Source organism: Apostichopus japonicus, chromosome 15 (genome assembly GCF_037975245.1).
Source record: "Apostichopus japonicus isolate 1M-3 chromosome 15, ASM3797524v1, whole genome shotgun sequence".
In the NCBI taxonomy this organism is placed as follows: domain Eukaryota; kingdom Metazoa; phylum Echinodermata; class Holothuroidea; order Aspidochirotida; family Stichopodidae; genus Apostichopus; species Apostichopus japonicus.
In genome coordinates, this window is record NC_092575.1 from 5,227,640 (window position 1) to 5,249,797 (window position 22,158).

The 22,158-nt window shown below is 35.7% G+C and overlaps 1 protein-coding gene across 2 annotated transcripts; it reads right to left on the reverse strand.

Moving 5' to 3' along the window:
* Positions 1-379: 379 nt before the first annotated feature.
* On the reverse strand, positions 380-21,017 carry LOC139981298 (uncharacterized). 2 transcript variants are annotated; one of them, XM_071993559.1, is made up of 4 exons: positions 20,859-21,017; positions 19,131-19,318; positions 13,801-13,984; positions 380-7,602 (listed from the first exon to the last, which is right to left on the reverse strand). In XM_071993559.1, the coding sequence occupies exons 3-4, from the start codon at positions 13,883-13,885 to the stop codon at positions 3,542-3,544; spliced, it is 4,146 nt and encodes a 1,381-aa protein (XP_071849660.1). In that variant the 5' UTR covers positions 13,886-13,984; positions 19,131-19,318; positions 20,859-21,017; the 3' UTR covers positions 380-3,541. The 2 variants fall into 2 exon arrangements, with proteins under 2 accessions (XP_071849660.1, XP_071849661.1); XM_071993560.1 differs by lacking the exon at positions 19,131-19,318 and having other exon boundaries at positions 20,859-21,016.
* Between the last annotated feature and the right edge of the window lie 1,141 nt (positions 21,018-22,158).

Genomic DNA, 22,158 nt, shown 5'->3' on the forward strand with positions numbered 1-22,158 from the left:
ACAAATAAGACAGATGCTTTTGTAAAGTTTTAAGCAGAGTTTATTCAGTCCATGTGTAAACTGAAAAAAAAGCAATACATAATCAGGAAGCAATACAGTAAGCATAAAATGGTATAAGAGGAAAATGTCCTTATTACTGAAGTTAATTACTGTTACAAAACATAGTCAAAACGTATGAAGTTGCGCAAAAATTGTCTAGCTCTCGAGTTTCCGTGTAAAGATTCCTTTCGCTCCTCTATTTTAGTTTGCCCCACGGTAGGGGGACAGGGAGCGCAACAACCTAAAATACATCCCCTTTCATACATGAGTATTTTCCCCATTTATGGTAAAACAAAATACCCTTCTCAAAATTTGTTAGAGGCGTTTTGTTGTTTATGAAGTTCTCATTTTGTAAGTATAGTGCCCTGTCGTTTAGAGTGGAAACGATTTTTTGGTTTTGTACCGCTGACATATACTAAAATACTGGAACTTTGGGAATGCACAATTATGCATTCATCTTGTTAGACGTATTGAGGTGACTCGTTATGAACCGACCTATGATAATTAGTATCACTTTAAATTCTTTCTCGAACTTTGCAGCTATAGGATATCCCCCACCAGTTTCGTTGCTGCTGACAAGATTGTGCACAAACTTTCCACAATTCTTTAAATCTCTTCATAGTTCTCTTATACATGAGGAGTAGCAGCCATGCAGTTCACATTCCAACACAGTGCAGATTTGTGCAACAAACTAGACGATTAGGTTCTGTAGAACCATCATTTCAAGAACTATATCATAGGGAAAATACGGTGATTTTAGTATGAGACACCGATTACGTCAACTTACAATAATTATTGGTATAATTATTTAATTAATAACTGTACATATAATTAAAGATTACATTCTACAATTATTTAACGAACTGTGTTTTGTCAATATATAGTGAGATATAATGTTAGAAGGATATAAGAAGTTATACATTCAATATACAGTCAACTATATAAAGTAACCAGCTGCCCTTGGAAACCACGCTAACCCCTTACAAGAATTCTACCACAGTACTTGAGTACTCGAGTACAAAGTTTTTTTTCGTATTTAACATAGTTATACTAAGCAGTTGCTACTATAACTAGGAGCAAGTCTAAACCGTTAAATAAATAACAAAGCTATACCTCGATTTATTCTTTTTTATTCAAGAAAAACATTCTGCTATTGAAACGTAACTAGTCTAGGTTAAAGTGTTCTCTGGTTTGCAGAAGAACAGAAAAACATGCGTCTTAAAATTGTAATCATAATATTACATCAGTTGTAATAACTACTTATCACCACTGGTGTCAATACTGGTCACAACTGTCTACTGGTTTCAACAGTGGTATTTTAAAACAAATGCTGCGACAAGAACTTGAAAAGAATAATATGTATATATAATTGTTAGCTTGCGTCCTTCACACGTACGTATACCCTTTTGTCGGGCTGGATAAATGCACACAAAATATATTTTCTTAAGTTACGTGAGAAATTTCACAAAATGATCGATTGTTTGCAAGATTTATTTATTAATATTGATATAGGTCTACCTTATAGCGTGTGTTATCCACAGAGTACCAAACAAGAGCATCATTAATATCCTCTAATTCTGTCACCCGATATAGAGCATGGGCAAGAACACCAAACGACTTAACTGGGTCTTAATCCCAGTCCTTTTCCATCGAAACTGTCACCGTGTGCTCATGACGATGTTACTTAAAATGGGTACCACGAGTCCCTTGGGAAAAGATCGGTTATAAACATGATCTTACCCAAGGGCCGAGTTAACTTGGTCATTAATAAAAACACCAAAGATAAAGCTTCGATACAAAATCCCACACAACTTGATTCAATGTCAACCCTATTCCCCCTCAAATCGAGAGTTCAAACGTATGATCATGACATGCAAACATTGTAAGTAAAGTCACCCAAGATAGAGCACGGACACGAAAAACAAACAACTAGACAACAACTATATGTAATTAAAATTACATTCAGCTGTAATCCTAGTACAAACCAGGCAAGAAGTGAATGATAATGTAGGGTTTTAAGGTCCTTTAACGTCCTGTTATTTTACAGAGAGGAAGGTGAACGACGTTAATTAACCCTGCTATATATATCTTATTGCCCTTCTTTATTGCAATGTAATTAAGCGAGGTATAAAACTGATACCGTGTTAAGAGATTTACAGTGTTATATGTGCATGCTTCACAAAAAAAAAAAAAAACCTCATATTAATTAAAGCCATCAAATGTATACCTGCCATGTACGAACTATATCTCAAGTTATCAATGATTATTCAATCATTTGCAAATTTAATCGTCACTGAATTTACAGCTGAATTTGCAGCATGTGCAGCATAAGTTACTGGTGCTTAAAGGAACGATGTTACTTAAAATGTGTACCACGAGTCCCTTGGAAATAGACCGGCTATATAAAAAAAAATAACCAAAGATAGAGCCAGGTTGTAAAGAAAGACACTCAAGATAGAGCATGGGCACGAAAACCAAACAACTAAACAGCAACTATATGTAATAAAAATTGCATTCAGCTGTTATCCTAGTAAAAACCGGGCAATAAAAAATGATGAATGATTATATATGATTTAAATGTCATGTTACGTCCTTTTATATTACAGAACGTTTTAAATTAACGCTGCAACGTTCTATATAATTTTCAGTTTCAATTGAAATATGACACCAATGTTATTGAGTGAGGTAGAAAATTTTACCGTGTTAAGATTTTTACAGTTTTTAGAACATGATCCGCTATAAAACCAGTACCTCGGATGACTTTAACCCATCATAATCTAACTGCCATGTATCAACAATATCTCAAGATGTCAATGATTATTCGATTATTTGCAAACATTTGTGTGCATCCAATTGCATCATAAGGTACTGGTGCTGAGAAGAACCAAACATTGAACGTTATGTACATAATATAATCTATGACGGTAATTACCAAAGCTTGAGCTTTCTGAATATACCTATCGGCCGAATGATAAGTAAACATGTCAAATTAAGATGCACTGCCAGAACCAACCACTGTTAAGTTGCCTCTCATATAACTGATAGTAAATCTCTGGGTAAACATCCTCATTTTAAACTTCAGTATACAAAGAGTATTTCATGAGGGACAACACCTGTCTGCAGAGGGGAATATTCGAATCGTTGTTTAATCATATTTTTTATTGTCATTCCAAACCATTTTCCTAGCAGGTCCTTTACATTTTCTCTCATAAATTTTTCTAAAATACTCTTTTTTGAGATAATCCCAATTGTACTGGAAAAGCAAGTCAATGGTTTTCTGGCAATTTATGGTTGTCCTCCTTGAAACATGTTTTTACGTTATGAATGATTTTTTATTGGAACGAAATGTACACAATATTATCTATGATGGTAAGTTTACTAAATATATATACCGGCCGAATGATCAGAAAACAATTCGAATAAAGATGCACCGACAGAACCAATAACTGTCAAGTTGTATCTTATATTACTTATAGTAACTCTCTGGGTATATATCATTATTTTAAACTTTATGATTTAAATATTTCAAAGGTGCCCACATCTTTCTGAACATAACTTTATACGAATTGTAGTATACATCAACTCTTTCTTCATTTTCATCCCAAACCGTTTGCCTTGCAGGTCCTTCACTTTTCTCATTATAAAATTTTCTAAAATACCCTTTCGTGAGATAATCCCAATTATACTGGAAAAGCATTTGAAAGGTTTTCTGGCAGCTTATGCGTGAACGTTGGAAATTGTCCTGCTGGAGATTTCTTTCTAACGTATCGATGAATGTTTGTAATTCTTCGGGTAAGTCATAATCATTTCCAAGAATTCGCGGTATATGAATATCAAAAATTCCTTTTGCTGTGTTTATTTCATCTTTAAGTTCATCTTCCTCAAGGATACCACGGTCTTTCAAGTGATTAATTGTTTCTTCATAGACAGTTGCTAGTTCTTTCAGCAAGCTGCGATTGATACTTTCCTCTAAATCTCTAGTAAGATTATTTCTAGTTGTCTCTTCCAACGTAGGGTATGTGTTTAGAATATAATCAACTTTATTTTTTAAGAGTTGGACCAATTTCCCTATGCTCTCTGGATCCGGATTTTTCAATAGATCTTCAAACTGAAACTGTTGGATTTCTTCACGGAGTATTTGTCCGTACTTTGCTTTTGCAAACAGTACAAACGTTCTATCAACCTCTTCAACGATTCCGTCGGCTAATTTGTTTCTGTCATCTGCTTTTGCTGGTCCTATTGCAACTTCGTCAAATTTACGTAGGAATTTATCTTTTAAATGACGTAGGTTATCGATAACAGATGTTTCAGATGCTAGAAAATTCTCACAATAACCTTTAAGCTCTTCCAATACTTCCAGCAGTTGTGCAGCACATTTTTCAGACGATATACATAAATTCTTACCTACCACATAACATATAGTGTCTTTCAATTCAATTGTTAATATTTCCTCTGTTCCTGTGAGGTTTGCCTCTGCAACTTCTATTTGTAAGTTTTCAATCTTCTCTCTAGCATCTGCCTTTACCCTCTCAATATCATATTCAAGGTCGTCCTGTTCACGTGGATTTCTTTGTACCAAGTTTTCTATGGATGTTCTGCAATCTGCAAATATGCGTTTAACTGTATTATCGGCAATGGTAGTGTGCGCAATTCGTATCTCCAGATCAACATTACCTTGAAGAATGCTCTTATAATGATCCTTCAATACACCTTTTCCACTTTTTTCTAATTCTTTTATGCAATCACCTCTTATATGAACAAATTTTGCAGTATCCGCTTCACCACTCAAAACTAACTCTTCAAATTTCTTTCGACTTTCTAATGAAATATCTTTGCAAATGCTATCTAACTGCTTCATCGACAGTTTGTAATTTTCTTCTACGAGTTGTATTGTGTCGAAATTTAAGATGATCGACAAAATATCTTTGCGGCAACCAACAAATGGTAGAGATATTTGTTTTTGTGCATCGATAAACTCTTTTTCCGTGTTCTTATTAGTTTCACTGATTGCGCCTCGTAGCTCTGTTTCATTAATTGGATACTTCTGTTTAATTGTATCAAGCTGGTAAAAATGATGTTGCAGAACTGTCTTCAAAATCATTTCATTTACCGCTTCCTTAACGATAATCAAGTGAATTTCAAGATATTCGTTCAAGCTTTGCTGAAAACGTTCCTTTTCTGGACCACATGCTTTCTGTTCATAATCAGTAAGTATTTTATCTTTAAACTTCTCCGCCTTTCGTAAGTGATCGCTGCATTGACTACATTCCGTTTCGCGAAGTATTTCAGGAATGTGTGTTTGCAATATGCCGTCATGGAATTCCCTTGATAGGCTTGTGACCAGATCTTCGCATAGATTGATAGACCTACTTTTATTTTCATTTGCTATCAATTTTGTAAAGTGTTTGATCACGTCCTCCAAGTTTAACTGATATGGTTCTACCTTTGATTTATCAATGCCTTCGCACTTCACTCCAAATGCAGAGGTTATTTCCGTGTACTTTAAAGCTTGCCTTCTGTCCAATTCTTCATCTTCACATGGATCAGATTTTGCAGTTTGGTTTAAAGTTCGTGTGTACTCACAATACACACTTTTCAATGCGCTTTGCATTATCAAAAGCTGTATCCCTTCTTTTTGCATATCTATTGTCTTCGTACACGTACCCATTAGGTCTCCCTTTGCTGGTCCTTTAGCTTCTCTGTCGTACTGGGCCAATATTTCATCTTTTAAATTTCGAAAATCACTATAGTTATGTGAATCAATTTTTATCAGGAAGGGTAGTAACATTCTTGTTATTAATTCGTTAATCAAACATTGACATGCCTTTGCCGATTGATCGTAGCATTCTGATGAGCATTCTTTAAATATGCTTTCTACCTTTTGGTGAAGACTTTGCTTACATTTGATACAATGGATGCAATCCACATCATCACATGATGCTTTTCTAAAGTTATTTAAGCAACCATTGATACAAGATCCCTTCAGAGCATTAAGCTCGCTTAAGGTTAGGGGTTCCCCTTCCAATGCCTCTTTTAGAGACTTCTCAAATAATTCACATGATTTCTGCTCGGCATCAATCAATGATTCCGTTCTCATGATGTCTATTTTCTGATCACGCAGCAACTGTGCTTCGCTTTTCACTTGTCCCGCTTTCGGACCCTTGGCCCCTTTTTTGTAAAAATCATTAACTTCCTTATTAGCAGTTTTCAGTTGCATACAACTGGATTTTGCCGGAAGGTTATTGAAATAGATATTCTCCAGATCTGTAATCAATTTTTTATTGAAAATTAATGAAGCTTGCTCATTTTTTATCATTAATGAATTATTAAATTCAATTTCAATTTTATCGCACAAAATTTGTAATTGACTTGAGCAAATATCTTTATCAAAGCGGGTCGTAACTCTCTCAAAATGAACCTTTGAAGAAGACTTCGTAGACTCATGACGCTTCAAATATGTTTCCTCTTTCTCAGGAAGTTCGACTTGTTCCATTTTCTCCTTATATAAATCTAACGCACTTTGTATGTAATGTCGCATTTCTTCATTTACAATACTATCCCACATACTGGTGACATCAAGTTTGTCGCACTCGCTGTTCACACTGTTAACAACATGTGATAAAATATCAATTAACTGCTGTCCAGTGAGTTTACTTCCTTTAATAGTCTTTATTTTTACAGAAGACCAAATTGTTCTCCCTACATTTTGAATTCTAGGGAAAAAATCTTGGCGTATTTTGTCTTTATTTTCCTTCGCCAATAAATCTTTAATCGCGTTTGAGTCTGTGGTCGGGGGAGGTAAATCAGCGGCTCGGATTTTTCTAAATGTTGATGATATCGATTTTCGAATATTATTTTTATCTGGCTCGTTTGGCTTAAGAACCAGTACTTTTTTGTTGACATAATCTGTCCAATCGCACGATTTTCCATTAATTTCTGGTCCATTGAAAATATCTCGAAATAACCAAAGAAAATCTGGTCCAAACTGATCAAAACCTTCTCTCGGTGATTTTTGTTCCTCTACGTCGTCCTGCTTCTCACGAAGGATGGAACGACTAAACTCGGCAATAAATCCAAGTTTATCTAATTCGTCGTTATTGGGAGGTCCCCTGCTATTGTATATGACGTACGAACTAAGCAGCACACACAGAGAAAATATTTTATGTTCCCATTTTGCATCGGTATCATTACTATCAGTGTTTACCCCACCCAGCCCTTCCGCATCTAGTATAACCACTCTTGCTTCATCATTTCCAATACGGATTGGTCTTGCTCCAACACCAATCCATATACCTATAGTGTGAGACCCGGCGCCGTGACCTACATCGAAGTTAACATCTTCTTGAAGTTGAGATGCGAAAAATGACTTTCCGGACCTTGCTGGACCAGCAATGCACAACACCACAAGCAGTTGATCTTTAAGCCTCTGAAGCAACTCCAACCCTTCCTTACACACAGTGAGTGTTTTCCGTGGCTTCGTCTTGTCGACAGAAATCTTCTTTGTGACGGAATCCCAAGTGTAGTTGTTTGGAAGGCACAGGGGAACAGCATTACTAATTGAATCTTTAAAAGAGAAGTAAGATACCCACTGATAGTTAACGTTATCTCAACACAATTTGTGTTCGTTCAAAGCAACGAAACATGACTCACTATGACATACATGGTAGATATGAATTGAACGAAAGGGAACTGAAGTGGCTCCCATGTCCTGTATGTATGTGCATGCATTATAACCATGATTTAGCAAAGTTATGATCAATTTCCCATCTTTGCCATCATTTCGCTTCAAGGAACTACTGACTTCGTCAATGGACATTCCAAATGTTTGAATATATATATATATATATATATATATATATATAAATATATATATGTATATGTTCCGCGCAATTTACCGATCTGCGCTATCTTAAGATTGCGCTGCGCGATCTTGAAATCCTATAATGGCGCACCGATCTTAAGATTGCGCAAGGCCCGTCTTGCACGTTTCATCGATACTGCGCGATCTTGCGATCGTAGCTGTATGGAGTATCTGAATCAAATGATGGTGTCGGTACCTCATTAATTTTCTGCAACACTCAACTGACGTCATCATCAATCCTATGGGATGCCAAGGTGGAGATAATTCACGTCAGTTCGTAGTTGTAATAAGTACATAAAGGGACGGCTATAGGCAGGTTTCTTTTTATTTATTTTTCTTCATTTCGTAGTAAAAGTTGTATAGCCTACAAAAAGAGTCCCTCTAAAACATCAGTTTTTATTGGGCATGTTGATTTCCTTTATGATGGGGATCAATTTTGTCTCATTTCATGCATGTTCTAAGTATTATTCATTAGTTTTTCAGGTTGAACTGTGACACTACTAAAGTACCACACTAAAGAAGATCAGCAACCAGTCTCCTTTTTCAGTCGGATTTCATCATTCTTATTAATCGATGTCCTCTCTGTTTAAGGATCTATTAAAACACATCCTGTCAATGATTAGAGTTTGAGAAATTCATGTAATAAAAATAAATCCTGTCAATTGTATTAACAGGTTCTTTATTTACAGCACAACACATAAAAACTAAAGACATTGGAATTCTCAATGTAGTGGCTGGCAACATTTATACAATATATAGATAATTTCAAGTTTACAGGATCATACAATGTATGATATTCGTCTTCATTCATTCGCAAGATAGCGCCATATCGATAAAACGCGCAAGACGGGCCTTGCGCAATCTTAAGATCGGTGCGCAATTATAGGATCCTAAGAACGCGCAGCGCAATCTTAAGATAGCGCAGATCGGTAAATTGAGCGGAACATATATACATACATATATATAAATATAAATATACATATATATATATTTATATATATATATATATATATATATTTATATATATATATATATTTATATATATACATATAGCTACATGTATACTTTGGTCAACACTCCATAGTAAAAACCGAGCCATTACGTGGACTCCACAAAGATATAAAAGACAGATTGTAATATTTAACTTCCAATGCACATTTGAATGTACAGTGATCACATACATCCCCAAATGTGTTGTCAAGTTTCTAACTCACCTTCAAGAAGGTTAAGTTTGTGTCTCTATCATTGTTTTTCCCACTGCCAGGATATTAAACTAAACTGCTACATGGTACTTCCAGAAGTTATGTTGTAGAAAAAACAAATATTTTTAACTTATATCTGGAGCTGCATATTTTAAGCATTTTCATTTATGGTCTTGCATAAGAGGCAATTTTAATTCTCTGTTATCAAGTGGGTCTATATAAATTTATTTGGTAGGTTTAAGTTTGGTTATTTAAAAATTAACTTTCACTGCCTTGTAATTGTTTTAAATTGAAAAAGTCAACTTAAAAGAAAAATTATGTTTTGATTTTTCCTAATAAAAATATTTTCATTTCTGGTCTCTGGAAAGTGACAGTTCATGCTGGGTCTTAATGTCAGTTACTCTAGGCAACATGTGCGTGCAATCAGTGTGATCTTATACTCCGATATCACAGGGGTGAGCCATCACAGTACTCTAGAAAGACCTCCAGACAGAATTAGTAGACTGCTCAAAACCTTGTGTTGCATACGACATATTCTGCATTGCCCAAAATATGGTCTACTGCCAATTTTCTTAGATCTCTTGTACTGACATCCTGATGGCATAGCTCCTCAAAGAGACTTTTAATCTTCCTTATCTTATCCTGATGTGAGTGCAAGGCTACTTGACAGTATGGTATATATTTCCATTTTATCAGTGTGATCTAATACTCCGACATCATAGGGGCGAGTCAAAACAACACTCTAGAAGGTACCCAGCCAAAATAAGTAGACTGCTTCAAAACCTTGTGTTGCATATGATATATTCTGCATTGCCCCCAATATGGTCGACTGCCAATTTTCTTAGATCTCTTGTACTGACATCCTGATGGCATAGCTCCTCAAAGAGACTTTTAATCTTCCTTATCAGTATTGAATGCATGCTATAATGAGATTGGAACACTCTTTTCTATGGGAATACGCATGATTTCCTTTGGGAATGTTTGAATGTGTACCTCCGTGTGTTAAAGCAGCATGTAATGGGGTTCTGTATCGAACGCAAAAAGGGCAAATTCAAACAACAACGATTATTACATTGATGACTATATAAATTCAAATGACGACGACGTGATTTGATGTAATGATGTTATACTTATGTGCAATAACAAACATAAATGTATATAGCAGCTACTAAAAATAGTATAACAACGACGCAAAAATATACATTAACATCATTTTTTTATCTTTAATGTCATCGTTAATTATTGTATTGACGGGTAAACCGCATATGATAACAACATAAACATACGTGAAGCCTACGCAAACTGCACTGAAAACAAGCTTAGAACAGAAAAGACGGCGCCATTTCACTTAACTAATAAAGATATACATCGACGTAGTAGATCACTACGATGACAGCTTTTCAAACAACAACTTTTAATCCAACGGCATAAATTCATTTGACGTGATATCATGCAACGAAAGGGATGGCGCGCTTCTACTTTTTCGACCAGAGCCGTCTCGGTATACGGATTTGATATCCTAGTGGGAGTTATTTTTTCAGCCCACCGAATCATCGTTTGAATAGTCAACACGAGATTGGAATTAAATACACAACTATCGAAAATGGAAGCAACTCTTCGAGAATTGGGATATGGGGAAGATATAATTTTAAAATTTCGAAAGAGTAGGAGTGAGTTTTGCTGTTATCTGAACTTGTATAATATATATTTTTTATTGTCGGAAGAAACATACAACAACCTCAGGCTCATAAGCTAGCAATAGGTCTCAAAGCTATAGGATAAATGAAAAAAATATATACGCTATAGGCTTAGGGTCTAACAGTCAGAGTATGTTTAAATACGAGTTTCATGTATATTCAGTCGTTTTGAGGTTATTAAGGTATACTATGGAGGTTTTTAGAAAACCTTCGGGACGTCTGGTCAGCTTAAATATTATATAAGTTTACTTGACTTTATATGTTAGAATTTCAACCCACCGCATGCACTAGGATAAACTACACACTACGTGAACGAGACGCAGTCACACTGACAGCTACGATGGTGGTAGCGGGGGAGGGGGCATATTTCCGACCGAGCCGCTCTGGTTGCGACACTGGTCTACTTCTTAAATCATACAGTTTATTTCAAGGATGATTAGCTGATGTTAATGCAAAATATTTAGTTACATTTCAAAGCGTTTTTGTGTTGGATTTTCAGATGAAAATGCGCTCTACCTCTCTTAGCACAATCAATAGTTATAGTACGCACAGTTTTCTTCTTAAAACTGGTGCTGTTTTAAATATTGATACTGATCAATCATTGTATTTGTGTCATCGAAAAATATATGTTCGTAGACGGTAAGGGCCCTGGCTCAAATCAGAACCGCTTATTCGGATCTGGTTCAAATGATAGAATTCAGTTCAAAAAGTAGGATACGGATATATCATGTTAATGTATATTTTGCGTCGTTGTTATACTATTTTACGTAGCTGCTGCATACATTTATGTTGTCATTGCACATAAGTATGACATCATTACATCAAATCACGTCGTCGTCATTTCGTCGGGGGGGGGGGCTGTTTGTTTGTCATAAGTAAAAAACTGGAAATAGTAGAAATAATAATAGCTATACTTGTTGCCATTCCTCACCATCGGAGAGCTCGTAACTGCCGCACAGTATATTGCTGTAGCACTGTGCTGAAGTAGCTAGGCTAGTCAACTTAACTATAAGAAATACATTTCTCTCTCGGTTCAAGATCACTAAGATCAAAATGTATTCACACTCATTTATTTTTGACATAAGAAAAAGTGGAGGTATTCTGTAGGTATTTCAAACTTCAACTGTCTTGAAATTCCTGATCATGATTGTTGTTTTTGTTGTTTTCAAAATGGGAGAAAAGTTGTTTGTATGGTTGTCTGCCTAATTCCTTGTTTTACTTTTGCATGGTATGCTTGCTTGTTTCTTAGAGGAAGTAATATAATTTTGTTTGCAATGTTTTTAGAGAAAGTAATATAATTTTGTTTGCAAAAGACAGGACCTACTTTAATGATTGGTTGCTTGTATTGTGTGTGTATGGTATTTATCACATTGTATCATTTCATGAGCCCAATATTGTGTAAATTAATTCTCGACAAAAAATTTAATGAGTCAACCCGGCCCTTTGGGAATTTCTCGCCACATAAAAAAATCCACTCTCCATTTACGACTTTGGAGAAAATTGACATGCAGAATATCGCTCTATATTCCTGCAATCAATACCATCAACCAAGCTCATTGCATTCAAAGCCCATCTTTTGTCTAGATTGCATTGGAATTATTTCAGTGAAGTTCATTTTATGTTGAATAAAGTGTGAAATCCATTATCAGGTCTAGGGAACAATATGTGCAATTTCCCTGTAATCTCAGTTAGGACCAAACCATCACCATCGCAATTATGACTGAACAGGTATCTCTCCACAGGCTGAAGTTTGTAACTATAGGAATACATAAAACGAAAATACCAAAACACATTTCCTAAAATTAATCATCCATGGTTATTTTGGTTGTCATTATGACAGCAAGCAACGTCTGAAGACTATTGTTCACTAATGCTAAACCACTAACTAGTGAAAGATTTTTTTATTGCGGAACTGAGTACACAGGAATAACTACAAGTTTATTTTCGGGAAATTTCTGCCTTAGCAGGCTAAGACGTAATTTCAGATGATTTTATTGGCTAACAGTCTGCTAAACACCACTTTGTATATTATTCACGGAGGGATGAGGAGGGGTTAAAAAGGTCGATACTCTAGACCTCACGAGAGAAATTCTGTCCCCTAACGACTTGCGTCTCAGACTTTCTACTGTCCCTTTAACAAAATGGATCCAACATAGTGGCCTCATCTCTTGAAATTCGAGGAAGGACCAAGTTCACCACACCTTCCTCCAACACTCGTGGACAATTGTGGAGTCCTTTAAAAATACAGCATAAATTTATATTAGTTACTAATAACTATATTTATTTTCAGCTATGTCCATTTATAAATTTGAAACATTCCTTTCGACGAATGCCGATGCTGTCTTTCTAACAAATTCATGTTAGATTTAAACTATTAAATGCTATTCCAGTACATCATTTGTGGTGAGGTGATTTAATTTCGTGTGGTAGTAGTCCAACAGAAGGTATTCAATCAGAGGGTCGATGATTAACCGTAATGTCCAGATCTTGGTTAAAATAAGTCAAAACTCTTTACAACCACAACTTTTTCATTAGTTTTATGAAGATATAACTTTGCCCACTCAAAATGAGGGTTTTAAGTAGACTTATACTGTCCCTTAGAAATGATTTAATGTAAACATATACAAAGACCCCCTATCATACACACTTTATATAAGAAACGCTTAGTGGACACTAACCAAGGCCCAAAAAGTGTATATTTCTAACCGACTATGTAGTAAAAGAAAACAGATGAAGGAATGGCCAAGGGGTTCCGTAGGTGTGCCTCGGCATTCATTAACTCAATTACACGTACGTGTTTTCACAGATATATATCGATATACAACTTTTGTCCACCAAATGTTAACTTTTAACATATGTCGACCAAAGGTAGGATTTAGTGGTATATATATATATATATATTGATATATATATATATATATATATATATATATATATATATATATATATATATAATATATTCAACATACTAATATGCAAATTATTTAATGCCAAACTTTACCTTTCTTATTCGACACAGACATTTGTCTGGAGTTGCCTTCTGGCCAACTCCATGTTTCTGGAATATAGTTTGTTGGATTCCACATATCAAGTTTTGATTTTCTTTCTCTTCAAACAGGCATATATTGATGGTCGGTGAATATACCGTTTTGACTCAGCTTCAAAATGTTGTCATCATCAATCTTCTGTAAACAAAAAGACAATTTTTTACTTTTTTTTACATTAGATAAGGGTTTAACCAGTACAAAAAAGGAAATATGCTTATTCAGGAACTATTAGGGTACTCAATTTCGCATTCCATTACATAAGCGTAATGATATCTCGAGCTTATAACAGTTTCCCTATTCAAATAAGGGTTTAACCAGTACAGGAAAGAGAATATGCTTCTTCAGGGGATATTAGGGTACTCAATGTCTCATTCCATTCCATAAATGTAATGACATATCGAGCGTATATAACAGATTCACTATTCAAATAAAAGAAGTCTGGATTTATGTGACACTAATAGAAACCGGTGCAGTTTGGGAAAGAACAATATAATTGTAGATATATGTGACCCAGATGGGCCAATGAAAATGTCACCTTTGTAATTTCGATCTAAATTCCTGCTTTATCATGATCAATACAATTGACACCTAAACCCAATACGTAAACATACTTAAATTTTGTACACAAAAATGAAATAATTTTGTTATATAGATGTCCATAACATGCACACATACGGTAGCATAAGTACATTTAAAAGTACTGTTGGGTATCTGGGCACATTCACTTTATCGGAACATAAAAACCCAACAAAATAATGATACTTCAGGGCCGTAGCCTGGGTAGAATCCATGGGGGGGGAGGCAGTTCAGGGACATCGAGAAACATTATTTACTGTCCAAATGTTACATAGTGCATTGGTGTGCGAATATACTAAGGCCTTATTTTAAAGAAATTTGTACTAGGTGAGCCATTTCCCAAAGGGGACCATCATGACATTATATATAAGCGACGCACTAAAATCGGTCGAAAGTAGAAAAGTTTTTTGTTGTTGCCAAAAATGCCTCCTAAATTATCAAAATGGCACTTCCCAGGCCTTGTAAGTTGCATCTAAACTTTCTTAAATTGAGATCCCATGTTTTCGAAATTTACACTTTAAAATTAGAAAAGTTGTATTCGGTAAAGTCACTTTGTAGGGGAAATCTAGGACTTTAGGTTACTTTATAAAAAAAAGCTCTGCTTTGTTCCCTTCTTTACACAGGTAATTGAAAATATTAAAGTACGCTAGTACATTTTGATGGTAACCATATCCTATATATATGAGTGGAAGCCATATTGCTAATTTAAGTACAGTTTAAACTCATTTGAGCTTTATACATTTCATGGGAGTAATTATTTTTCTTATTTCCTTGTAAATGTAGTACTTTACATTGATACGATGTTGGCGCTGCCGGAATACACCCCCTGCTGATAGTAGAACAACTCCAATTGTCATGAAATGTCATGAAACAAAAGAATAATGTCCCATGCATTCATTTATGATGGTAATTTGATGGCAGAAACATTTTCAAGGCGTTAAATTAAGCAATTAATGGGAGTAAATCATTTTCTAATTGCCTTGTTTAGTATAGTACTTTGTATCGGCTCGATGTGGGCGCTGCCGGAATACCGCTGCTTGCTGGCTAGTAGAACCACTTCAATTGTCATGAAATGCCATGAAACGAAAGAATAATGTCCCTTTCATTTGTTTATGATGGTCATATGATGGCACAGAAAATTTCACGACCAAACTGAAGAAGAATATATAAATATTTTGATGTAAAATTACACTATGGCCTGGTAATCACAGGTCAGTCTACTGTGCGTGGCTATAAAAACATCCACCAAAAACAATTGGGTCTTGTACTCCATGCATCCACATAAGAAATCATTTAGAAGATGTTTGAGCACCTGAAAGAGGGGATGAAATGGACAGATTTATATGAATTATCGTTTTATAAATACTCGTAGCTTTCCAATGATACCCAATTTGTGTCATTCTCGAGGAATAAACGATCTTTCTAAAAATTGTTGTATGTATGGGAATGCGGCGTGACGTCAGTCGAGGAACCCAGCGCATTCCCGGGACGCTATGTTTACTTTCAGAAACGTCTGAGAACACACAACATTACACTATTGCAGTGCTCTGTAGTAATTGAGATTTAGTGTTTGGAGTTTTTACGTAAACTTATCTCGTAACTGTTAATTATGCCGAGCCAATGTGTGGTTTAAGGTTGCTCCAACACCAATAAAGACGGATTCTACCTGCACGCTTTTCCAAAAGATGACAAAAATCGAAGAATTTGGACACGATTCGTTCAAAATATTACTCATAGATAACGTTACGAGTGCCCGTGGGCCTATACTATTGCCAAATTGCTTGTTATGACCACAGTCTGTGCCTCCTTGATGCAGCAAATGATGATTTTTTTTTTATTGGTTACCTGGTGTTTTGCACAAAAGCCAGTTGGATTTAGAACAATCAATACTAGATCTGCAATATTTCTTTTGTGGTAAAACTGGCGTTGTGTTATGATTTTAATGTAACAGTTGGATGATACAACTTACATAGGCTAGTCTGTTATACCACGTCTATTAGTTAGGTCTAGACCCATGTTACTATAATTATAGTAGTACTATAAGGTTGCAGTCAGTCCCCAGCACTGCGAAAAGTGCTTTCTTTTCTTGTAGAATATGCACGGGGATTCTTGACTTCACTCCTCATTAATATTTAATTAGGTAAAAAACTTATCATTTTTGAAAAGTCAATTTCTCAATCATTAACCAATTTATATGTCTGGAAATAATTGAATTTGATGAAGGTAATGTGTTTAATTCAATCCTTATTGACAAAAGACACACAAAAGGAGTGGAAAGGGAATTTCGGCCGTATTTTCCGAACGTAAATTAACCACTTTCGAACTGTTTATAAAAATATTTTTTGGGGGAATGAATATCATCATTTCCAATTTTGAAAACTAGTATATTCGCTGAAAAACTCCTTTACCACGAATTAGTGTCCATTTCTCTTCAAATCATCCTGTTAAGAAGTCAAGTTCACGGCAAATAAATACGCACACGAATACAGGTGACGAATACAGATTACGAGTAAAGTGATGACTGTCTCATTTCACGTTGGTATGTATTGCGCGAAATGCTCTAACTAATTATAGCGTGATATAAGGCTAATGCGATTGAATTTCTAATATCATGGAACTCCATGCTTATATCGAATGATAAAAGAAACTATTCATGGCCGTGAAATGACTTTTCTATTTGGATAGCGACATGTATGGACGCCTGGATTTCATGAAATACTCACTGCCAATACATCCATTTCTTACATCCACACATAACAATACAAACAAGCAATGCCATATCGTAACAATCGCTACTTTTATTTCTACTCTCTGAAATCAGGCACTCGACACTGGTTCGCACTTATCAACAGCAATAATTTTATTTAGAGACTCTCATGAAGATGAACCCATGCTGGTGCTTTTCCAAGTACAAGCCATGCTACTGCAAAGAGTACAAACCCTGCTACTGCCCCTTCATATTCACCCTCCTGAAATTGTACATGGGGTTGCTAGTAATCAGCCCTTGGAGCATTAATGGTATCGAGACAGAGGCCTCTTTACTGGTATAGTTTCAAGCATACATAGTTTTGTGGAAACATGCAGGTTATACAACAGGCAATAAAAATGACACCTGAGAGGGCAATTTGGCTTAAAAATGGCCATACAAAGCTCTAGTTCACCCACTGAAAGACAGTGGTCGCCACTCTGACACCACGATGAGCTCAGCTTTGAGGGACTTTCGGTCAGAGAATTTTTTTTGAGAATGACAACATTTTGTTTTCGTCTCGTTATTTCTCGTTCATATAACATAAAAATTTGAGGCATGAAACTTTTAGAAAATATAAACAAGACAACAATTCATAGCTTTTAAACACTATGAAATGACTTTAGGTAAAGCAGTAGGACGGAATTTTAAATGGAAGGCAAGTCCAAGAATGGTAAAAAGTTTGGTCGAACAGTTAAAAGTACATGAATACCATAATATATCACCCTGTATAATGTATGAGAAAGGATTTATATATGCTCCCAGCAAACAAATGTACCCTAGTCTTACAGCAGTAAACTATGGTTACAGTTGGGCAGAACATGGTACATTTGCCACAGTAGCCCTAGAATAAATTTATGGTACATACTTATTTTACTTTACAAAAACTGCACATACCATATACTGTAAAACTATTTAACATTATATTGTTGTCAACTTGTCATGCATGTTTTGACTGCATCATATTGACCAAATCTGATGCATATATATTAGTATGCCATCATGTATACATACAACATCATGACATACAGTATGAGTTGTTTTGTTTGTACGTTTCAACTAGCCCAATGATGATTCATTCCACCAATGGGTAAAATTTAAGGTAACTTGTGGTAAACTGAATATAATTAAAACAACTAGGGAAAACTATTGTGCATGAAGTATAATACAACTCTGGTAAATTTAGGGTAAAACTGTGGTACAATTAGGGTTAAACTATGGTACAATTAGGGTAAAACTTTGGTACAGCTATAGGCTAAAATTGTGGTTAATTAGGGTAAAACTATGGTAATGCTGTAGTACACATAGTGTAGTTTGAGTCAGGGAAGTAATAAAAACCATGGTAAAATTGTGGTATGGTACTATGGTAAAAATGTGGTATACCGCATCCAGAGGATCAAAATATCCCAGTCAAAATGTGGTAATGTAACACAATTTACCATGGAAAAGAGTGGTATTTTGCCCTGGTTAGTGTGAGGTAATTTTTTCCTAGGCCACGCTTCATCTTTTGAGCTTGCATAATATGTTGAAAGAAAATGAGCATTTTCTGCTCATATTCACAGGGCTACATGTACATTAATATAATGACTATGAGGTGTGTACATAAACTCTAGGCTATGTAGATTAACTTGGGTTTTTCCACGAGCTAAAGCAATGTACATCATTACATATATACGCAGAGCTAACACAAAGTCCTTACAACTTCATTACATAACGCGGTATATTACCGTACGTTAATAAATTGATAGTTGACAAGACTTGTGCATTTCCAATAGCAAATTTTACAAAAAAAAATGCATTTTTCTCCTGTTACGAAGTCAAGTTCACGGCAAATTCAATTGCACACTTTGGAACCATGAAAAGATGGTGCCAAATTCAATAGAAATTTATTAGAAAGTACGACAAAAATAGAAATTATTACTGTTTTATTACGAAAAATAAATTTTGTGAGATCCAACTTACCGCGTCATGGTGGCTAGCGACACCTTCTTTTGCATTATTCAAACATCAAAGCCAAAGGGATAAGTCTCAAGCAGTTTCGCGAAATTTCATACGTCTGACCAAATTTTGGGACGGGGCTACAGCAAAACTGCTCTCTGAGCTCATTAACTCGCTCGTTGGGTACTGACTGCATGTGAAGTGATATGTTTCTGAGACCGAAGGAACAGGAGGAAATAGAAGAAATTACGAAGTTTTCAGTCTGTTAATATTGAGGAAGCAAATTATGACGCAACTGTACCTCATTATTAAAGGAATTGTCTGGTGGAATATTTGTATACATTGTTCTCATAGTTCTTATTTTTTCTCTTAACCATGTGGAAATTGTCCCCATTCGACGTTTTCTTCTTGTAGAAATCTGGTTTTAAATTCACCAGTTTCACACCAAAAGCACCGTTTTTCGAACGCATCCTTTTTCGTGAATGACGTAATGAGGGCAAATAGTCAAAACGAGCGACTTGAAGTAAGCACCCCAATTTCCGCAACAAATACACTCTCGCATGTACACGCACAGGTAATTGCCTATTATAATCTAACGCACACAGCGCGAAGAGCCTACCATGCCAAGTTGGCATGTGCATACCATTGCACATAACACACACTCAACTACAGTTCATAAACCGTTCTTCGAAATCGCTGAAATGAAATTCACGAATCACTTTTACAGTGAAAGGAAGCTTCTTTTATATTAATTGAAAGTATTTGAAACATCGTAAGGTGAAGCATGGTGGAGTCGATGTCAGAACAGAATGTATAACCGGGAAGCTTAGGCTTCGTAGAACTGTCCGATGTATACTTTAAAGTAGCCTACATGCGAACATAATATGATTCTCATTGGAGCTTGAAAGCGCAATGTAAACAAAGAGTCTGCTGTTCAAACTTATCTTGTATTGCACAAAGACTACGATATCACCAATGCACTACATATATGACAGCTTAACGTTTAAAAAAACATATATAATTTATAAGACAGTTCACCGAAAGTTAAGGAAGAAATTAATCTGTATTCTAACGCGGTTTCTGTTGTGACTACTGAATGAACTATATGCAGAGTCGGTTTTGTCGCAATCTGCAGTTTCCTAGAGGACATAACGTTCGCTACTGCTCAAGAGATATTTTAATATCCATCCTAAATGATTAAGTGCGGTTAAATTTGCCGTGAACTTTTAATTACTATTTGTTTTTAGTTTTCTAACAAGATGATCATGGCAAAACGGTAATATGCAGGTTTTGTTTACGTCTTGCCACGTGTGTAAGTCGTCAATGTGGATTACCCTTCCACTCTTTCCGTACACTAGACATACCCATTAATGTAAGTCGAAGGACATATATCGAGAAGCCTCTAAAGAAGACAGTATCGGGTCTCAGTAAGCTCATTCGCGAATGGCTAATAGTTCACTCACATACAGTAACTAATTGGCACCGTCTACCGCAATTTTTACATCATTATTTCATATAATGTTGCAGGTGGATACATACTACTAGCTACTATATATTAACCAGGATGAAAACGGGAAAGGTTACTCGTGTATAGACCACAATGAGAAAACAAAATGGCTCCTATATGTGTGATTTTGTCTGCAAGAATATACTCTGACTTCCTTTAACGTGACTCTTCTTTGACGCAACGTGGCAGTAGTGAAAAATGTAACGAAGAAACACCCAAAAACAATTCCATGATATAATACTTACAGTTTTGCTGTAGACTTTTCGGAAATCTTCTTTTATTTTAAGGAGTTGCAAGAATCCTTGCTTTTCGGGTTGTAAAAGTTGCAACGAATCAAAAGTATGAACCCGGAAGCTGGACTAAGTTGATTTGCACACAATGGTTATCACGCTTACATCTATGTGCAGCTGCGTGCACAAGTATCACTAGAGTCAAATTACATTATTGGACTCTTCCATTAGCCAACAAGGTACATACGGGCAATATGAGTACATTTTGATGTCCAATTGAGCTGAAAGCAGAATTCTCGGACAAGAATTTAAGTGGACGAGTGACAAACCCACCCCCTCTTCCTCTGCCCTCGTAAAAATATTTTCAGCAGGGGAGGTGTACAACTAAATAAAATTATACCTACGGTCAGACTCAATCGGAGAAGTAAGATTTTTCCTGTTAAACTGTGAATAACTTTTATAACTGACTTTTTTCACATATTGTACCCCCACGTTAAATATAAATAACATTTTTCTATATTTTTATTATTTCTACCATGACATCTTTAACTACACTTAGATATAATTTCATGAAGCCGTTCTTATTATCCAAGTTTATGTGAGATGCATAGCGTTATGACTTCACACCATTTCAAGAATATCGAAAATTGATTGGAAATTTGAAGTAGTAGCGATAACCCCCGTATACAGGAATGGATCTGCCCTGTTGTGCACAACTCATAATTAATTATGTGATCAAGCCGACATTGTAACGATAGTTTTGTAAAGGCTCCGGATACTGTACAGTGTCGACTTGGTTAAGATCATGAGATCATTCTCGGCTTATTGGATATCATCATGTTTTTTTTTAAATATTAACCTTTCCGAGTGGACTTCACCGTCTTTGTAACACTACAGTCTTGTGATTCACATTTTACGTAACATCGTCATGAACACACGGTTGCAGACTCTATGTAATGGGACTGTGGTTGAGAGTGAATCAAGTTGTTTGGTTTTAGTGCCCTGGCTCCATCTTATGGGACTATTCTTTTAAAAATAGGTATCATGTATAGTGTAACGCGACCGGTTCTACTTTGGTTTTCTTCTTTTGATGGAGCTCAAATTTAAGGGTCATCCGAAACGTCCAAGACGAACAAAACTCACGTCAGACAACCTAAAACACTGCTTAGGTTGTCCGACAGACGACTAGCATTTGCCGTAAGCAGGGTAGGCTGGGTCTTAACCGGCCCGGGCATTTTCCACCTAGACCGGCCCATTATTCATTGATATGTTACTTACTAGTGATCGCCGTCCTGGGGGAGGGGTCTAAAGGGAG